The sequence below is a fragment of the Pseudonaja textilis genome, chromosome 11, assembly GCF_049901715.1.
Source record: "Pseudonaja textilis isolate UNSWEBS1 chromosome 11, rPseTex1.2, whole genome shotgun sequence".
NCBI lineage: Eukaryota > Metazoa > Chordata > Lepidosauria > Squamata > Elapidae > Pseudonaja > Pseudonaja textilis.
The window spans coordinates 5,789,634-5,807,309 of record NC_142000.1 but is presented as its reverse complement, the minus strand read 5'-3'; the positions used below and the strand labels follow the sequence as shown (position 1 = coordinate 5,807,309).

Here is a 17,676-nt window from a genome sequence, read left to right as displayed (position 1 = left end):
GAGTGATTTCACTGCTTTTCTTTTGCCCAAGGCTCGCACATATTTTACAGGTATTTACATCAACGTCTGGCCCAGAGCATAAATATCTGTGTGTTTATTTTGTACACCAGGTTGCATAAGTCCAGCTTAATATGCTATTCCTGGTATGTGACATTTTGTATACATACAGAGAAAGGAGCACTCTTACGATCTTTGACTTAGGCTTGCTGTCAAACATCAGCCATAATGATTACTGTTTTGAACAATATGCAGGTTGTATTACACGAATGGCTATTTTATATGTGAAATTATCAAATATATTTGAGTAGAGATCCTGGGAAAGTGTCAGAATAACAGAATAACACTTAGAAGTGTTAGCCATTTCAGAGAAATGGCTATCCAGTCTTTTCTGAAAAACTTCCAGTGATTGAGCACCCAGAACTTCTGGAGACAAGCAGGTCCACTGGTTAAGTGTCCTTAGTTTTAGGTTGCTTCACTCTTTGTTCATCCATTGCTTCTTGTTTGCATTCTGCTTCTTTGGAAAATATATTGCCCCACTTCTTTGTGACAGCTCTTAAAATCTGTTGCCTATCACACTCTTGGGCATAGCATGTGAGCCGTTTCCTTCTTTCAGTGATCCATGAAAGTACATCTATAGTTTGTAGATAATAAAGTCAAAAAAGGGTGAATAACATTTTTACAGAACTATAGATAAGTTGAGGCTGAGTGTTATAAGGAATGGTTGGGAGGGGAGGGGCCAGGCGAGGCGCCCCTTGACGTGAATGACATTGAGTTGGCCACACCCACCCAATCACATGATCACCAAGCATGCCCACCCAGTCACATGACCACCAAGCCACACCCACCAAATAAGCCATGCCCACAGAACCAGTAGTAAAAAAATTGAATCCCACCACTGGTCAGAACACATAGATCATAAATCATAGTTACAATCATTAATCATAAGGTACAAACAACAAGTGATAAATTCCCCATTTAGCAACAGACATTTTGGGCTCAGTTGTGGTTGTAAATCAAGGACTACCTAGTCTGCAGCTCTTCCTCCTGTCTCCCAAGGTCAGGTCCGCATGCCATTACAACAAAGATCAGCATTATTTTTCTAAATCAAGTTTATAATATGGGACGTAATTTTTTCAGATCATCTAGTATAAAGCTTTAAGCCACATAGCCTATGAATTTCATCTGGATCTTTCAAGTGTCTTTGGAGAGGATGACTTTGCTTTGAATGATGGAAAACCTTCCTTCGATCTAGTTGCTCTCCTGGCAACCTTTCACTGATATTTTAAAGCTTGACGGGAATAGTGTGGGACCCAAGTTAGGTGTGAGATCTGGTGCACGGGATTTATCTGGCCAAGAGAGCTGGAAATTCCTCAGGATGCTGGTGAGGAAGAGGAAGAGCTCCATCCGAGCCAGATTTTCTCCTAAACAAACCCTTGGTCCTGAAAAGTCAAAGACAAGATGAACGATCACAGCTATTCATCTAGAGCAGCACACACTTCGATCATAATACCGCGCTACTGAAATACAGGCTTTTTTAGTTTGGTAAAAGTGAGTGTGAAACTCACTAGTGTCCTTAGGATTAAGGGTTTTGTATCACTGTGTGTGTGAGTGTGAGGGGGGAGAAGGAGAAGGAACGGGAGAGGGAAAGGAAGAGGGAACAGGAGAGGGAGAGGGAGAAAAACAGGAGAAGGAGAAGGAAAGGGAGAGGGAATGGGAGAGAATAGCAAAGGAAAACATGCATTTCCTGGTTGGTGAATTGGCATATTTTCTGGTTTAGCCTGCTGAAGGATACCCTCATGCACAGAATGCTTTCACAAATATGGGTGATGATATCCCCAAAGTGAACTTGCTTTTCAGTTGCTCCCCATTGGCCGCATTCACATGATATTAACATGCATCCTAGTTTTCTCCATCCAAGGACGCAGTGAGGCAGAAGGTTTAAGCACAGGGATTGAGTTCACGGGGTTGTCTACCTCCTGGTTCTGTGTGTTGTGCAGCCCTTGCCACTCAAAGGAAAACAGACAGAGAGATAATTTACCTGCCGAAAATGCCAAAAAGGCTTCCGGCTTCACAAACTCTCCCTTTGCATTCAGGAAGTTGGAGGGGTTGAACTCGTGAGGGAACTTCCACTGGGATTCATCATGATGAACCGAATGGAGGTTGATGAAAATGGTGGCGCCCTGAAAACGTCAGGAAAAGTAGATCACATGGGAGAAAGTGCTCAGTGCTGGAAGGGACCTTGAATCAATTTGCCTGAGCCCTCTTTGAGATCTGGCTCAGAATGGATCGCTAGTGGTGAAAAGGATCATACGGCCGAAAGGGAACTGGGTGGTCTTCTAGTCCAACCCCCTTCCCAAGGCAGGAGTCCTTCTAGTATCTCAGACAAATGGCTCTCCAACTTTTTCTGGAAAACCTCCAGCAATGGAGAGGCTGAATCCCTGGTTGGATCTCCCTATGATGAGTTTCCATCCATTGCTTCTTGCCCTGCCTCCAGGTGCTTTGGAGAATAAATCTACCCCTTCTTTTCTCTGACAGCCCTTTAATTATTGGAAGACTGATATCATGTCATGTCTCCTCTAATCCTTGTCCCCTCTTCTCTGTGATTGCCCTTCAAGGATTGGAAAACTGCTACGATGTCTCCCCTAATCCTTGTTTTTGTAGGTCACACAGGAGAAAGTGCTCCGTGATGGAAGGGATCTTGAATCAATCTGCCTGAGCCCTTTTGCGATCTGGTTCAAGAATGGACCACTGGTGGTGCATAGGATCACATGGCTGAAAGAGAACGTGTTGGTCTTCTAGTCCACCCCCATTCCCAAGGGAGTTCCCTTCATCTTCATTGTACAGCTTCCAGACCCATGGCCCACCTGTCAAAGTTCCCAGTTTTACCTTGGGAATTTGATAGCCGCAGAGCTGTGCATTTTGGATAGGTGCATGAGCTACTCCGAGAGGAACAACTGTTGTACAGCGTTGGATTTCATGAATGACAGCATTTGTGTAGGGCAGCTTTTCCCGATCTTCATATTGCAGGTTGGAATTACTTCCCAGAAAAGAGTCTATTTCCTTCCGGCATTTCTCTGCAGTGCAAATAAATTAGTTACTGAGGAGGGTAAGGAAGGAGACCTCAACAGAATTATGCAGTCAGTGCTTCCTGAGGAAAAGGACCGAAGAATTTTTAAGACTAAAACAATGAGGCAACATTCAGAAGATGAGGATATCTGGCACAATTAGATTCTGTTTTAATATCCAGTCTCCATGAAATCAGTTTTACTTCCCGAGGAATTGATTTCATAGTCTATCTAGCAGGGTTAATAATTACATTGTAAAGCGCAGGAAATCAGAAGTCCTGGCAGTTGAAATGAATACAGGTTTATTGTACAGTAACACTCTCTACAAGAATCTGAACTACTAATGGTCCAAGCAAATTGGAGAGAGATAAGAGTCAACAGAATTCAAAGTGGGCTGGACTTAGATCTCTTGTGGACTCCAGACTGAAGTTGCACTTGACCCCACCCTCAGGCTCAGCCTGGTCATCTCCTACATACATTTTTGAAAACATCACACTGATTCCCCATGTGTTGCATCCTTCTCAACTTGGTGCTCTCCTTGAGTTGTGGAAGAGCAATGCATCTCAATGGTATAGAATGAATGATTTGTCTAAATCCAAATTAAGCTTTCAGAAAGGTCTGGAATCACCACTTCAAGTCACATCCTCATTTTGTATGATTAATAGAAGCTTTGGGGGATCTTCATCATTTGCTATTTCCATACCTTGGATCTCTGGAAAGGCTACCAAATAGAGCAATGCCCACTGAATTGTTCCAGCTGTTGTCTCTGATCCAGCAGTCAAAAGGTCCATCAGCAAAATGCGTAATTGTTCTTCTTGAAAACTTGAACCTTTCTGCTCTGCCTTTTATTAGTTAAAACAAAGAAAGAAAGAGAATATAGTCCTCAACATATGTGAACTGGTTCTGAACCATTTGTTCAGTGGCGCTTTTGAACTTACGACATGCTGAAATGAAATGAAATGAAATGAACAGAGTAGAATAAGGTAGAATAGTGAACAGAGAGGAGAGGAGAGAATAGAGAATAGAGAATAGAGAGCAGAGCAGAGCAGAGCAGAGCAGAGCAGAGCAGAGCAGAGCAGAGTAGAGTAGAGTAGAGTAGAAATGAATAGAATAGAATAGAATAGAATAGAATAGAATAGAATAGAATAGAATAGAATAGAATAGAATAACAGAGTTGGAAGAGACCTTGAAGATCTTCTAGTCCAACCCCCTGCTTAGGCAGGAAACCCTATATCATTCAGACAAATGGTTGTTCAATCTCTTATGACTTAGGGACAGTTTGCACACTTATGACCATTACAGTATTCTGCAATCACATGATCAAAATTCACTTGGCAACCAGCATTCATTTAAGACAGTTGCAGAATCCCAGGGTCATTTGATCACCATTTACAAGGTTCCCACTCTCAAAGTCCACGAGAGAAGCTGGATTTACTTAATAACCACTTGATTCAGTTAAAGCCCACAGTGATTCACTTAACACTACGAGGTTGTAAAATCAGGCGTGAATCGCTTCACAGATGCCTTGCTTAGTGTTGGAAGCTCCAGCCCCAACTGGGGTTAGTGGTTGAGGGCTGTTTGTGTTATTCTAGAATATTTTCCAATCACATCTCTTGAATGAACTTCATATCCATTTGTGTTCTGATTTAGAACAATGGGTTGGCTGGGTTTATGCAACAGGCTAAGCAAAGTCCCATAGGTGAGTTCAGATAACACAATAGCTTGTTCCTTTCTTTAGGACAAAACTCAAATTCACACAAATTTCCAAAAAGTTTCTGTGGAAGTTGTTTAACTACCCAAGCAACCCATTCTGTATCTTTTTAGGTATCAAAGTAGGGTAGGACCATCCATCAAAGATCTGGTTTTTTTATACTCATACATCTGTAAGTGGTAGCCACAGATACAAGATGAGAACAACTATATAAGAGTGCAAATCAAACAAAGTGGGGTGGATTTTTTTTACCTCCTTTATTTCTTCTAGGTATGCGTCAATGAAATCCTGGGTTTCTCCAGGAATAAACATTGTCTTGTGTTCCTCCACCTCTTTTTCAAGGAAAGCAAAGATTTTTTGGGCATTTCTTACTATTCTCTGATGTGGCAGGGGAAGCCTTCTCACTAAGGGCACAGCATTGTAAAGCTGCCAAAAAGGAGAAAAGAAACCAACATTAATTAAACTGATCGTGCTGGGAGAGAAGAAACACCTTTGGCTATCTATGTTCATGAAGGTTATTTCATGTTCAATGTTTGGTAGGGCTCAGATATTCACATAAGTTAATATAAAGCAGTGTCGTGTCCTCATTAACTCTGGTTCCTGCTGGCTCCACCAAGTCAGTCATCAAATTATGACGTTCCTTTAAAAGTAAATAAAGTTATGCAAGGAAAATCGGATGAAATTCCAAAATATATAAGGCAGTATCCTTCCCCTGCCACGCCCACCAAGCCACACCCAGTATTATAATATCCTGCAGATTTCTGTTTCTCAACCTCAACGACTTTAAGAGAGGTGGACATTTAATTGCAATAAACTGAAATTCCCACTAGCATCTCTGGGAATCGTGACCATTTTCCTGCATCAAGGATACCATGGCCCAGGGTCCCAGCATCATTTTTATAGTTTGTTGTAAAACATCTAGCATAATCCTCAAAGAGCTGTCATTGTTTTCAAAACGTTTCCCAAACAGAATGGAAGACATGATGTTGGTGACAGCAGTTTGGAGAAATGGCTGAGGATCAAAAGGTGAATCTGCAGAATAAAGCAAAAAGAAATAAGATTGGAGATAGTCCTACAATGCATGAACCACCAGCTTCATATCGTAGAATTTAAGCTAGCTACTTTATTGTTCTCTGTCTGTAATACAGGAATCTCCCCAGACTGGAAGCTTTCTCCTGAGGAAAGACCAGCGGTGTCAAACTCGAGGCCCAGGGGCTCGATCCGGATCTTGGGGTGCTTAGATCTGGCCTGCGGGTCCCCCCTAGAAACAGCAAAGGAATGGCCCACAGTGCCTCTGCCAGTGAAAATGGAGCTCAGCAGGATCACAGACCGCCATTTGGAGCTCCGTTTTCACTGGCAGTGGGTTGCAGGAGGCCGTCACAGCCGAAAACAGAGCTCAGGAGCCCGTTTTTGCTGCCAGAGTGCTCAGACCACCACAAATGCTCCTGACTCGAGTGATGTCGAGCTGGCCACACCCATCCTGGTCACGTCCCCCCCTTCCACCCTCTCGCCGAGGTCAAACACAATCCTGATGCAGCTTTCAATGAAATTGAGTTTGATACCCTTGTTGTAAATCATTCAAGGGGAGATAAGGTCGATTGCTCTTGGTGTTTATGTAGGGACACCAGTCTGCTTCCTCATTTAGGCCTTCCTCCTATCCAAAATGGTTATTCCTCAACAAATCCTCAGCTTACAACCATTCAAAGTTGCAGCAGACTACAGGAAAGGTAATTAGACTCGGATTTGAAGTTCCAGTGGCCATTTCCCCCAGATAATTATGTGATCTTATCTTGGGTTTCGCAGCCTGTATTGACAGCTGTCTGCAGCAAATGGAGAACACATAACCATGATTTATGCCTTTTGCCAGAAGCCATAGATTCACTGAACGACCGTGGTGATTTGCTTAACAACCTCTGATAAGCAACAAAAGGTCACAAAAACCCATCACCCACTTCACAAATAGCATGACTTACAACCGTAATTCCAGACTCAGTTGTGATTGTAACTCCGTGATGGCACAGTAGTTAAGAGTGCAGTACTGCAGACTACTTCTGCTGACTGCCAGCTGCCAGCAGTTTGGCAGATCGAATCTCACCAGGCTCAAGGTTGACTCAACCTTCCATCTTTTCGAAGTGGGTAAAATGAGGACCCGGATTATTTGGGGGGAATAGGTTGAGTCTGTAAACCCCTTAAAGAGGGCTGTAAAGCGGTATATATGTTTAAGCGTTATTGCCCTTCCATCAATCCATCATCCATTTCTTATGCACAGTGGTTAGACTGCAGTATTGCAGGTTGACTCTGCCAACTGCCAGGAGTTCAATCCTAACCGGCTCAAGGTTGACTCTTCTGAGGTCAGTCAAACGAGGATCCAGATTGTTGGGGGCAAGAGGCGGACTCTGTAAACCACTTAGAGAGGGCTTGAAGCACTGTGAAGCGGTATATAAATCTAAGTGCTATTGTTATTGCTATTAACTGTACTTGTGAACTATCACCTTTCATTTCTCATCAGTCAAGTGTCTTCCGAAGAAATAAAGATGGGAAGGACCTCCAGCTTTGGGGACTTCTTTGGTCCAGAAAAAGGAAAAGAACCAGCATGGTAGGCAAAGGCAGGCAGCGTTAAAGCTTTGAGCCTATTTAGGTAGCCAGTGGTAGTCTTTTTATGCATGTGTTTCCATGAGTTATCTCAGAATTCCAATTTGTCTGTTCCAACCAGTTACCACCACAATGAAAAGCATGAACAATGTTATGGGGGTTTTTTTCCCTAAAGAAAAGGGGTGGGAGGGAGGAAGTGGAAGTGGAAACTGATTTGAGAGCACCCCCTGCTGTTAAAAGAAAAACCCCGTAGATCTCTAAAGTTTTGAAATGAACTAATTAAACTAGAAGACCTAATAAAACAGGAATTGAAAGAAAGGATTAAAGGAATTGCACTGTGAAGAGAAAGCTTAAAAAATGTTAGAAAATGGAGGACAAGCTAGGAAGAGATTAATTAATGCTTTAATGAGAGTTAGAGACGATGGCGAAAGAGGGGAAAGATAAGGATTCCACATGAATGGGTGCACTATAATCTGAGACAGTGGTCGCCAACCGGTGGGCCGAGCCCACTGGTGGTCTGCAAGAAAATTTTGGTGGTCCGTAGAGAAATGTTACCCCCAGAGCACCCCCCCAAAGCAATAAATCCAGGCTGCACAGGAACAAGGCTGCGCCACCCACATGGCCCGTGGGAACACATCACTTCCATTACGAACAACATGAGGTAGTAAGGGGAGGGGGGAAAGGGTGGAGGGGGGGAACTTGCCTGGCCACTGGGCTACTTCTTTCCACTTTTTTCTTCTGCTTTTGGCTGCGTGCAAGGAAAGGAACAAAAGTCTTTTTCACCTCCAAACTCAGCCAGGACAGAAAGAAAGGCTTCTGCTGCTTCTGCTGTTTTCCTTGCATGAAGCCAAAAGTCTCTCTCTCTCTCTCTCCCCCAGAAAATGGAGCTGGAAACAGTATCCTGCGATCCCAAATAAAGAACGATCGATCAATAGGAAAACGGGGTGAGGAATTTTCCTGCAGACTTTTGGGGGGATTTTCCCCAGGGTCTCGGCAGACAAGAGACCCTGGGAAAATCCCCCCCCAAAGAGGGAGTCAGTTTGTTTTCCAATGCACCAGAAGGGAAGACAAGAAACAATGGATGGAAACTAATCAAGGAGAGAAGCAACCTAGAACTAAGGAGAAATTTCTTGACAACTATAACAATTAATCAGTGGAACAGTTTTGTCTTCAGAAGTTGTGGGTGCTTCGTCACTGGAGATTTTTAAGAAGTGACTGGACAGACGATTTGCTTAACCAGCTCTAATAACTAATAACTCACTGGACAGTCACTTGTCTGAAATGGTATAGGGTCTCCTGCTTGAGCAGGGGACTAGACTAGATGACCTCCAAGGTCCCTTCCAGTTCTATTCTGATTGATTGAAAGGCAATCTTATTTTAATGTGCTTTAACTGTGGAGTCCTTGGTGCTCTCCAAGCTCAATTGTTTGCTTGTAGATGTTTCATCACCCACCTATGCAACATCATCCTGTTACCTAGTGGGGGTATGAATTATCTGAAACCTACGAATATTCTCTTGCATTGGAATTTGCTTTAAGTTTTATACAACCAGGATGCTAAGCTCCTCCCACTCTGCATCAACCCACACACACACATACACTCACACACAAACCTGGGTCAACTGTGAAATCAATTGAATTCTGTCCTGTGGAAAAAGAAGTCACATTGGTGTGAGGATTCCCCAGCCATCCCGTCCTGCCCCAGGTGAGCTTACCTGAGTTTTCAGCAAATGCTTCAATCAAACAAGTTGCCTCCTGCAAGATCTTCTCTTCCATCGATTTTTTGCCTAGTCCAAAGTTCCTGAGAAGCATCAGTGAAAACCTCCGTTGTTCTTTCCACGCTTGGCTGTAAGGGGCTGAGATTATGCCTGTAAAAATGAAAGGTGGAAAAGGAAACAATGGAACTACGGGGATTTCCCTGTACAGTTAGTCCTTACAGCAGTTCATTTATTGACCATTCAAAGTTACAACTCTACTGGGGGAAAAAGTGACTTATGACTGGTTTTCATACTTATGACCATTGCAGTGTATTGAGGTATTCCCCATTAGGAGAATGAGTGCACTCAGGGGAAAATAGTGAGAATGGTGTTGAATAACACACAACCAACACACAGATACACTGAATAGTAAAATGTAGGTTTTATTTCCAGTAAATGGGTAAACAAAGTCCAACAAACGGTCCAAATCGTACATGGTTAAAGCAGTTAGTATTCAATACAAGCAGTCCAGGGATAATCAAAAAACAAAGTCCAGTATCATAAACAAAATTCAGTAAATGGAGTTTTCTAACAGTTGCAAGACTCACAGCAATCCAGGCAGAACAACGATCAGGCAAAAGGCAAAAGAGAAATGCAAAGAGAAAGAAACCAGGTTTCTGGCTCCATCTTATGGCCGTTGGAAGAACCTCAGCCAATCACAATTACAGCATTCTCTTAAAGCTACAGTATTAAATTACTATCCTGGTTTATATATTGCCAACCCAACTGTTAGGTGACTATCAATTCCTAATACAGTGGCCCCCTGGTCACATGATCAAAATTCAGCTGATTGGCACTTGACTCATATTTATGATGGTTGTCGTGTCCTGGGATCATGTCAAGCTTCTTTTGCGACCTTTTGACAAGGAAATTCAGTGGGGAAGCCAGATCCACTTATTAATTCTGTTCACTAACTTAACAACTGCGGTGATTCCCTTAACAACTGTTGCAGCAGTCTCGGTTTCAACACAGAACAAGAGACCACGAGAGGTGGAAGAATTCAGGTTTATTTGCGCAAAGCGTTCAGAGCATTAACATGACAAATTCTGAACCCCCATTACATGCTGGGGTTAGTTCTTTTATACCTTATGATGATTTCAGCCCAAGCTCATGTTCATCTATGCCCTATTTACCAAATATGGATTTTATGCTTACAAAATACCTAAAAACATATTTTGTACTGGGAACAAAACATAAGAAAGAGGATGTGGTAGAGAAGACAGGATGTCTGTAAGTATATGCTATTTTTACCATTATCTTACACTTACAAAAATGCTTCTTACAGACCTTCCCTTGATTGCAGCTTCCTTGTTTTCAACTTTAAATACATTGTTACTTCCTCTAAATAGATTTCCTAATTCTTTAGCGTAACACAGACAGAGTTGCCCTCTGTCCCTATGACCTATAGATCAGAGAGTTATAATATGCTCAGGAGCTAGCTAACTTATATAAAATACATTCCTTCTCTGGTCCTTCTTCATTCCCCCTTTGAAACTTCACCCAAATCGTAGATTTATTGTGTAGTTTCAGATTCCCGGAAGGAGGACATAGGGGAAAGAGTTCCTCATAAACACCGACAGGGTCCTTTACCATAAGAGCCATTACCTTTTCAGTAGTTGTCTTTTCAATTAACAACGAGACAGAACGAGAGATAGTACGTATTAAGAGGGGTATCACACATGGCAAGATGACACAAGCCCCAACCAGGATCCCTACAAATACAATGATGGCTGGGCTTGATATTCCTTAGATTCTTCCAAAATGGGGTAGGCACTGCTTTGTCATTTACATAACAAACCAGGCCCTGCTTCCCCTGACAACGATTGACAAATATCTCAACCCTCATTACCCCTGTACGCTTAGCGCCATTACAAGAGGTCGGAGGAGACCATGTGGTATGTTTACATCATGGCAGGGTGAAGTCTGTGCACATTGTGGGCTTTCCTACCCTGTAGTTAAGACCCCCCTTTCCATCCTTACATTCCACATGGATGTTACACTTTTGATCTTCATGGAGGGAGTTCAGGGTACGGGGTACCCGATTGTGGTGGACAGGGACCCATGGGGAACGGAGAAAGTAACATCTTATTGTTTCATTTTGTACACATTGCCAATATCACGTCCCTTGGTACTACATTGTGGGAGACTTGTGATATGGCAACCTGGAGGCCTAGTATTGGTATATGTAAAGTGTCTCCCAGTATTACGAACCAGGAAGCAATCAATGCATTGTTCCGTTTCCTGGGGTTTATAATTGGGGAGGGTCATCATAAAAGGGTCAGGGGAATACCATTCCTCCAACTGCTCTATCTCTAGGGGTAAAGGATCATCCTGGGTTGGTCTTCCTTTTATCAGCGTTGAGTAAAGATACAATGAATTAATCACCACACTTAATACCAGTAATATGGTTACAATCCAGACAGATGGCATAAGACCCCTTCAGATGCAAGCAGTTTCCCTTAGCCTTTGACTAGGCTCCATTTTCTATTGTTCCCCCTCTCCCTTTTCCCTAATTCCCCGACTCTTGCCCCGGCCCCTCTGTGAGCCGGACCCCGCACCACGTGGATTTGACCATCCTCGTGGTGCCCACATCATGGCTGGTGCCATTAATTCAGCCTATGGTTGCATCTTCTGATCTTTTTTTCCCTGTCCTCCTCTTTATCCCTATTTGCAAAGACTTTTCGAGCTACCTCCATTAATTGGATTAATTGCCAACTGATCCACTTGTCTCAGGGGGGCTGTCAGGGAAGCCTGTTCTGGTTTTTTGCCCGAGTTCTAGCTGCGACCGGTTCGGTCATAGCAGATGTTCCCGGCGCTGAAGTGGATGGGGTAGGGTCCACGGACCTTTCCTTTGGGGTGGATGTTGAAAGCTGTGATCTATCCACCTGGACCGATCGATCCATTGCCTCTGACCTTGGGGACTTTTAGGTATGGAGATAGTCGATCTAATTGTGCCATAAAGTCTGCCACTCCTCCCGATTCCTCCCCTCTGACCCTCCTTCGAAACCTCCCGTGGTACATAAGGGGGGTTTGGAACTTCCTCGGGACAACTAGGCAGCACTTGTACAGATCTCTGTATTTTTTTAAGAGTAACATGTCGTGATAGCAGGGCTTTACACCGCTGCATTTTAAGTCGTCAGTAGCCAAGGGGTGGATGATTCAATAAATCCAACCACACGTCTATATATGGACCCTGATCTGGGTAGCCTAACATTGGGTGAAAGACCCTACGATGTACCTGCACGGCAGTGGAAATATCAGGTGTACCCACCAGGGGCCACCCAATCCCCAGGTTGGGCCATTCAATTTCACAAAATTTTCGCAATTTCTACCTATCCCATTTACGCCCATAATCCTGAGACTGGTAAGCCTCCTTAAAATGTTTCATCATAACCTCCAGAGGGGTTACCTCTTTAGTTTGTCTACCACCCATAATCCTCGCACATAAACAGACAAGAGAGAGAGAGAGAGGAAATTGAAGAAGAGGGTAAGGGGTCCCACTTTCTTCAAACACAGCAGGGATTTTTCACATAGACACCCACTCACACACGCCCGACCCAGGGAGCCGGATATTCACGGTCTCCGATGGGAACTGCGGACGCCACTCGCTTTCTACTGACCCACGGTGCTGGAGACTCACAGTCACCAATGGGAACTGCAGTAGGCTCTCTCTCTTTTCCAATCAGACTTGACAAGTCCACCCACTTTATCTGTTAAGAGAGGGTGATCAGTCCTCTCCTCCGTCCCTGCTTACAGGGAGGGATTATATTTCCCATCCAATACTTGCCTGCAGGCGTCTTCTCCTTTTTGTTTCTCACTGCTGGCCAGCCCCAGTCCTGTTCTTCTCACCTCTCACCAGTGGTTCGTGGGTTTGTCAATCGCCGACAGCAGCAGTCAGCCGTCTGGGGAAGTCCTCGGTTCAAAGGGTCCGATGGCGCCTGGGATATTCCCTCCAACTCACCGATCCACTGACTGTCGGGATGGACCACCCAGAGGGCCTCAGGGCCCCTCCAGTCCCATCTGGGTCGCCAGAAAATGTTGCAGCAGTCTCGGTTTCAACACAGAACAAGAGACCACGAGAGGTGGAAGAATTCAGGTTTATTTGTTAAGCGTTCAGAGCATTAACATGACAAATTCTGAACCCCATTACATGCTGGGGTTAGTTCTTTTATACCTTATGATGATTTCAGCCCAAGCCTGGGCGTTCATCTATGCCCTATTTACCAAATATGGATTTTATGCTTACAAAATACCTAAAAACATATTTTGTACTGGGAACAAAACATAAGAAAGAGGATGTGGTAGAGAAGACAGGATGTCTGTAAGTATATGCTATTTTTACCATTATCTTACACTTACAAAAATGCTTCTTACAGACCTTCCCTTGATTGCAGCTTCCTTGTTTTCAACTTTAAATACATTGTTACTTCCTCTAAATAGATTTCCTAATTCTTTAGCGTAACACAGACAGAGTTGCCCTCTGTCCCTATGACCTATAGATCAGAGAGTTATAATATGCTCAGGAGCTAGCTAACTTATATAAAATACATTCCTTCTCTGGTCCTTCTTCACAACGATGGCACAAAGGTCGTAAAGTGGGGCAAAACTCACTTAACAACTGTCTTGCTTAGCAATATTGGGCTCACTTGTGGTCGTAAGTTGAGGACTCCCTGATGGTAAAATCTGATTAATGAATTATTCTGTGGATTCAGGTAATCATCCATCTTATAATTGCCAATGTAACATCAACATCCAACAAAAAGAATAAGTAGCAGGTTTCCAAGTGATGAAATTCATTTAAAAAGAAAAAAGCAAACTCCATCTTCCAAAACAGTTTCTTTTATTTAGGAAAACATCAAATTGGCAAAGTTTGTTGTAATTCCAGATCTGACACAACCTGGAATTACACCACATAATATTGGAAGTTAGAAACTGCCCCCCCAAAAGTCACATTCTCCAACAGAAGTAAATCAACATTGCCTGGTGTCGTCAACCTCCACCTCCAGGTCTCAGAAGGGCCAGCTTTTGTTCCCACGGGAAGGAGAACCACCTAGCCTAAACAACTCCCACTATCTCCACTCCTTCCTCCTTAGGAATGTGGCAAGCCCGAAACACTTCCCGCCCCATAACCAGTAAAGAGAAAGGAAGAAAAGGAATATATAATAAGGCTAAATAAAATGGCTATGCATATGTCAATTTCGGGCTTGACAACAACAAGAGCATATATATTGTGTACCTTTTTTCTTAACCATATCATCGATTATTGGATTATCTGGCCTCCCAGCAAATTCTAGGCCTTTTGTCACCAGGACCTCTTTGGCTGAAGAAAACCCATGAGTGAAGACTGCAAGCTTTCCTCCGATGTAGAGACTGAAGACGGGACCATATTTTTGGGCTAGCTGAAATGAAATCACCGGGATTAACCTAGAAGCATTAGGAGATCGGTTGGAAACAATCACTTGGAAGGATGCAACATGAATGAGAGGTGAGATTACTTGAACCTCCATCTCCTTCAAAAACCTTCAGCATATCCTTTCCCCTCCTGTCCGGGCACAGATGCAAATAGCAAATTAACAAATAGCCTCATTTCATCCGATTTCCACAACCCAATTGACTCTATTAATCTAACCTAGTTAATGAATTAGATCAAATTATTCTTTCCTAAGTGCTAGGAAAATACTGCAACCTTACCAAGAGCCTAGCTGAAAAGCTATACAAGCACAACTAAAAAAAGTAGAACACAATGTTATGAAATTGCCATATAACTATGCTCAGTAAGTAAGCATTTTAATTACGAATAGGCTAACGAGTGGAAATATAATATAAAACTGTGATACAGATGAGGATTAATGAAAGGCCATTGATAGAGGGGACAAGAATAGGAAGAAGACTCAGCAGAGTATTTTTTTAAAAAAAACAAGGGTCTACCTTTTGATTATGGAAAAAACATTTTTTTTCTTCTTTTTAAGTTTCTTCTTAAATGAACTGTACTTATGTTCTCCAAAATACCAAAATTCTTTCAAAGCCCATATAAAGCAGGCATGGTTCTATAAATTATTTCATCTCAAAAAGCTAATGATTCTCTTTTGAGCAGCCATTAACTATCAGGATTCCTTTGAATCAAATATACATCTCTACAGAGCAGATCCTCAAAGATCTAGATAACATTCTGAAAGTTTGCTTCCCTCAGTCTTTGATCCTTCTTTTTGCAGGAGGATGCTTTAAAAGAGATATTTTTGGGCAAACTCACTCTGTGGAGATTTAATGTGAGATCGAATAAGGATCCGTACCTGATCCAAGCCCTTGAGGGGATCCTTCTTACTGAACTGAAGCAGGCTCCCAATCAGGGGAAGGCTCCATGGTCCAGGAGGGAAACCTTTGGGACGTTGGCTCTTCCAGAAATAGAGAAATAGGATGGAAAGAACGACCAGCCAGCTGAGAATATCCATGTTGATAGAAGAGATGTTCCTCTCTGTCTTTTTCTGCTGCTGTGATTTTAGCAAACCAGCCAGAGATTAAATCTTTAAGGTCAGGATGAAGGATAAACTTTGAACAGAAACAAGGTTTCACAACCTGCATTTTAAGAAACAGGAAAGTTTGGGTTACCTGCCATTAAAATCTTTCTTTTCGTCAACAGGAGGGCCACACAGGTACCCTTTGATTTATTTATCAGTGACCATACAAAGTTCTCATGATCCTGGCCACAGGCGGTCCTTGAATTATGCCCATTCACCATAGCCTAGTTAGAATAAAAGAGCTGGAAGGGACCTTGGAGGTCTTCTAGTCCAGCCCCTTGCTCAAGCATGAGACCTTATACCATTTCAGACAAGTGACTGTCCAGTCTCTTCTTAAAAAACTCCAGGGATGGAGCTCCTACAACTTCAGAAGGCCAGCCGTTTCACTGATTGATTGTCCTCACTGTTAGAAAGTTTCTCCTTAACTCCAGGTTGCTTCTCTCCTTGATTAGTTTCCATCCATCGCTTCTTGTCCTGCCTTCAGGTGCTTTGGAGAATAGCTTGACTCCCTCTTCTTTGAGGCAGCCCCTGAGATATTGGAAGACTGCTATCATGTCACCCCTAGTCCTTCTTTTCACTAGACTAGCCAAACCCAATTCCTGCAACCGTTCTCCGTATGGTTTAGCCTCAAGGTTGCTCTGCTTTGCACTCTCACTAGAGTCTCAACTTCTTTTTTAATATGGTGGGGACCAAAACTGGATGCAAGATTCCAAAACTGTGGGTTGGAAAGAGCACATGATAAAGTGTGGTTAGCCTCCCTGTGAACTGATCTGATGGACCCAATAACAACTCTGATTTTAGAGCAAAATTTAAAAAGAGGTGAAAAATATGAAATCACAGGGCCCGAGTGGGGTGGCTTGACACGTTTTTCATCATTTTCTAACTCCATGAGGTTCTCATCCCTTCCCCTAAATGGCCCAGCTACAAAATCCAACTCTATTGAGTTGCACAGCCTGGTTACGCAACACCAGTTGTATGGCAATTTTACAAATTTTTCTCTGCTCCATGTTTAGCCTACATTGCATTCATGTAGGCTAATGTGAGGTTTTCAGGTGGGTTTTTTTTTCCTCCACAGAAATGCTTAATGGAAATGTTGTGGAGCAAGGAAAAACAGGGTCCTAATGTTTAGCTCACCCACTCGCTAACTAAATATTTACACAGAATTACATCGAATAACAGAGTTGGAAGGGAACTTGGAGGTCTTCTAGTCAAACCCCTGGCTCAAGCATGAGACTTTATACCATTCTGCAGAAACATCTGTCTGATATCTTCTTTAAAACTCCAGCAATGGAGGACCCACAACTTCTGGCAGCCAACTATTCCACTGATTAGTTGTTCTAACTTTCAGGAAATTCTCCTTAATTCTAGATTGGATCTCTCTTTAATAATCTTCAGTCCCTTACTTTTTGTTCTGCCCTCAGGTGCCTGTTTGCTGCTAGCTAAAGGCTTTGAGGGCACAATGGCAATCTAGTAAAATGATAGCCAAATAAAAATACCTGAAAAACAGGAATCCCTGGCCCTAGTCATACCTCTGATGTGGCTTCACAGGTATCTCCTTATTCATCATTTTCTTATTAAATGCAGTTTGCATTCCTTTCCCTTCCCTTCATCCAACACCCCACCCCCCCAACTACAGATGATAATTAAAAAAAACCCTATGATTTACAGAACTTGGTTACCCGACTCCAGTTGCAAGCTAAGTTTGCAAGGTTTTTTTCTGCTCCACGTTCAGTGTAAATTGCCTTCTTGAGATATTTCATAGACACTGTGGCATCAGCATTTAAAGTTTCCCATTGCTGTTGTTGTTTTTTAAGTGTTACTTAAATTTGAACACTAACTAGCTGGCAGAAGACAAGCTGCTCTGCTTGGTGGGAAGCAAGAAGTTTTTGCAGGTAATCTCTCCTTAGCCTGATCCTTCTTCATAGGATGGAGAGAGTGGGAAAAAATTTTTTTAAGAGAATAAGCTGTTTGTGTAGCATATCTACAGCTCCTGGCCCTGGGTTGTGGCTTGATCACATTGGTTAAAATAGCAGTAGCT

At 42.9% G+C, this 17,676-nt stretch overlaps 2 protein-coding genes across 2 annotated transcripts; both read right to left on the bottom strand.

Annotated features, from left to right (window-relative positions):
• Positions 1-1,248: 1,248 nt before the first annotated feature.
• On the bottom strand, positions 1,249-3,904 carry LOC113445273 (vitamin D 25-hydroxylase-like). Its single transcript, XM_026714381.2, has 4 exons — positions 3,769-3,904; positions 2,887-3,074; positions 2,039-2,180; positions 1,249-1,439 (listed from the first exon to the last, which is right to left on the bottom strand). The coding sequence occupies exons 1-4, from the start codon at positions 3,854-3,856 to the stop codon at positions 1,249-1,251; spliced, it is 609 nt and encodes a 202-aa protein (XP_026570166.2). The 5' UTR covers positions 3,857-3,904.
• Positions 3,905-5,871: 1,967 nt separating this feature from the next.
• On the bottom strand, positions 5,872-15,606 carry LOC148124821 (cytochrome P450 2C16-like). Its single transcript, XM_087940791.1, has 4 exons — positions 15,414-15,606; positions 14,360-14,522; positions 8,980-9,234; positions 5,872-5,951 (listed from the first exon to the last, which is right to left on the bottom strand). Exons 1-4 carry the CDS (start codon positions 15,570-15,572, stop codon positions 5,872-5,874), a joined length of 657 nt encoding a protein of 218 aa, XP_087796917.1. The 5' UTR covers positions 15,573-15,606.
• Between the last annotated feature and the right edge of the window lie 2,070 nt (positions 15,607-17,676).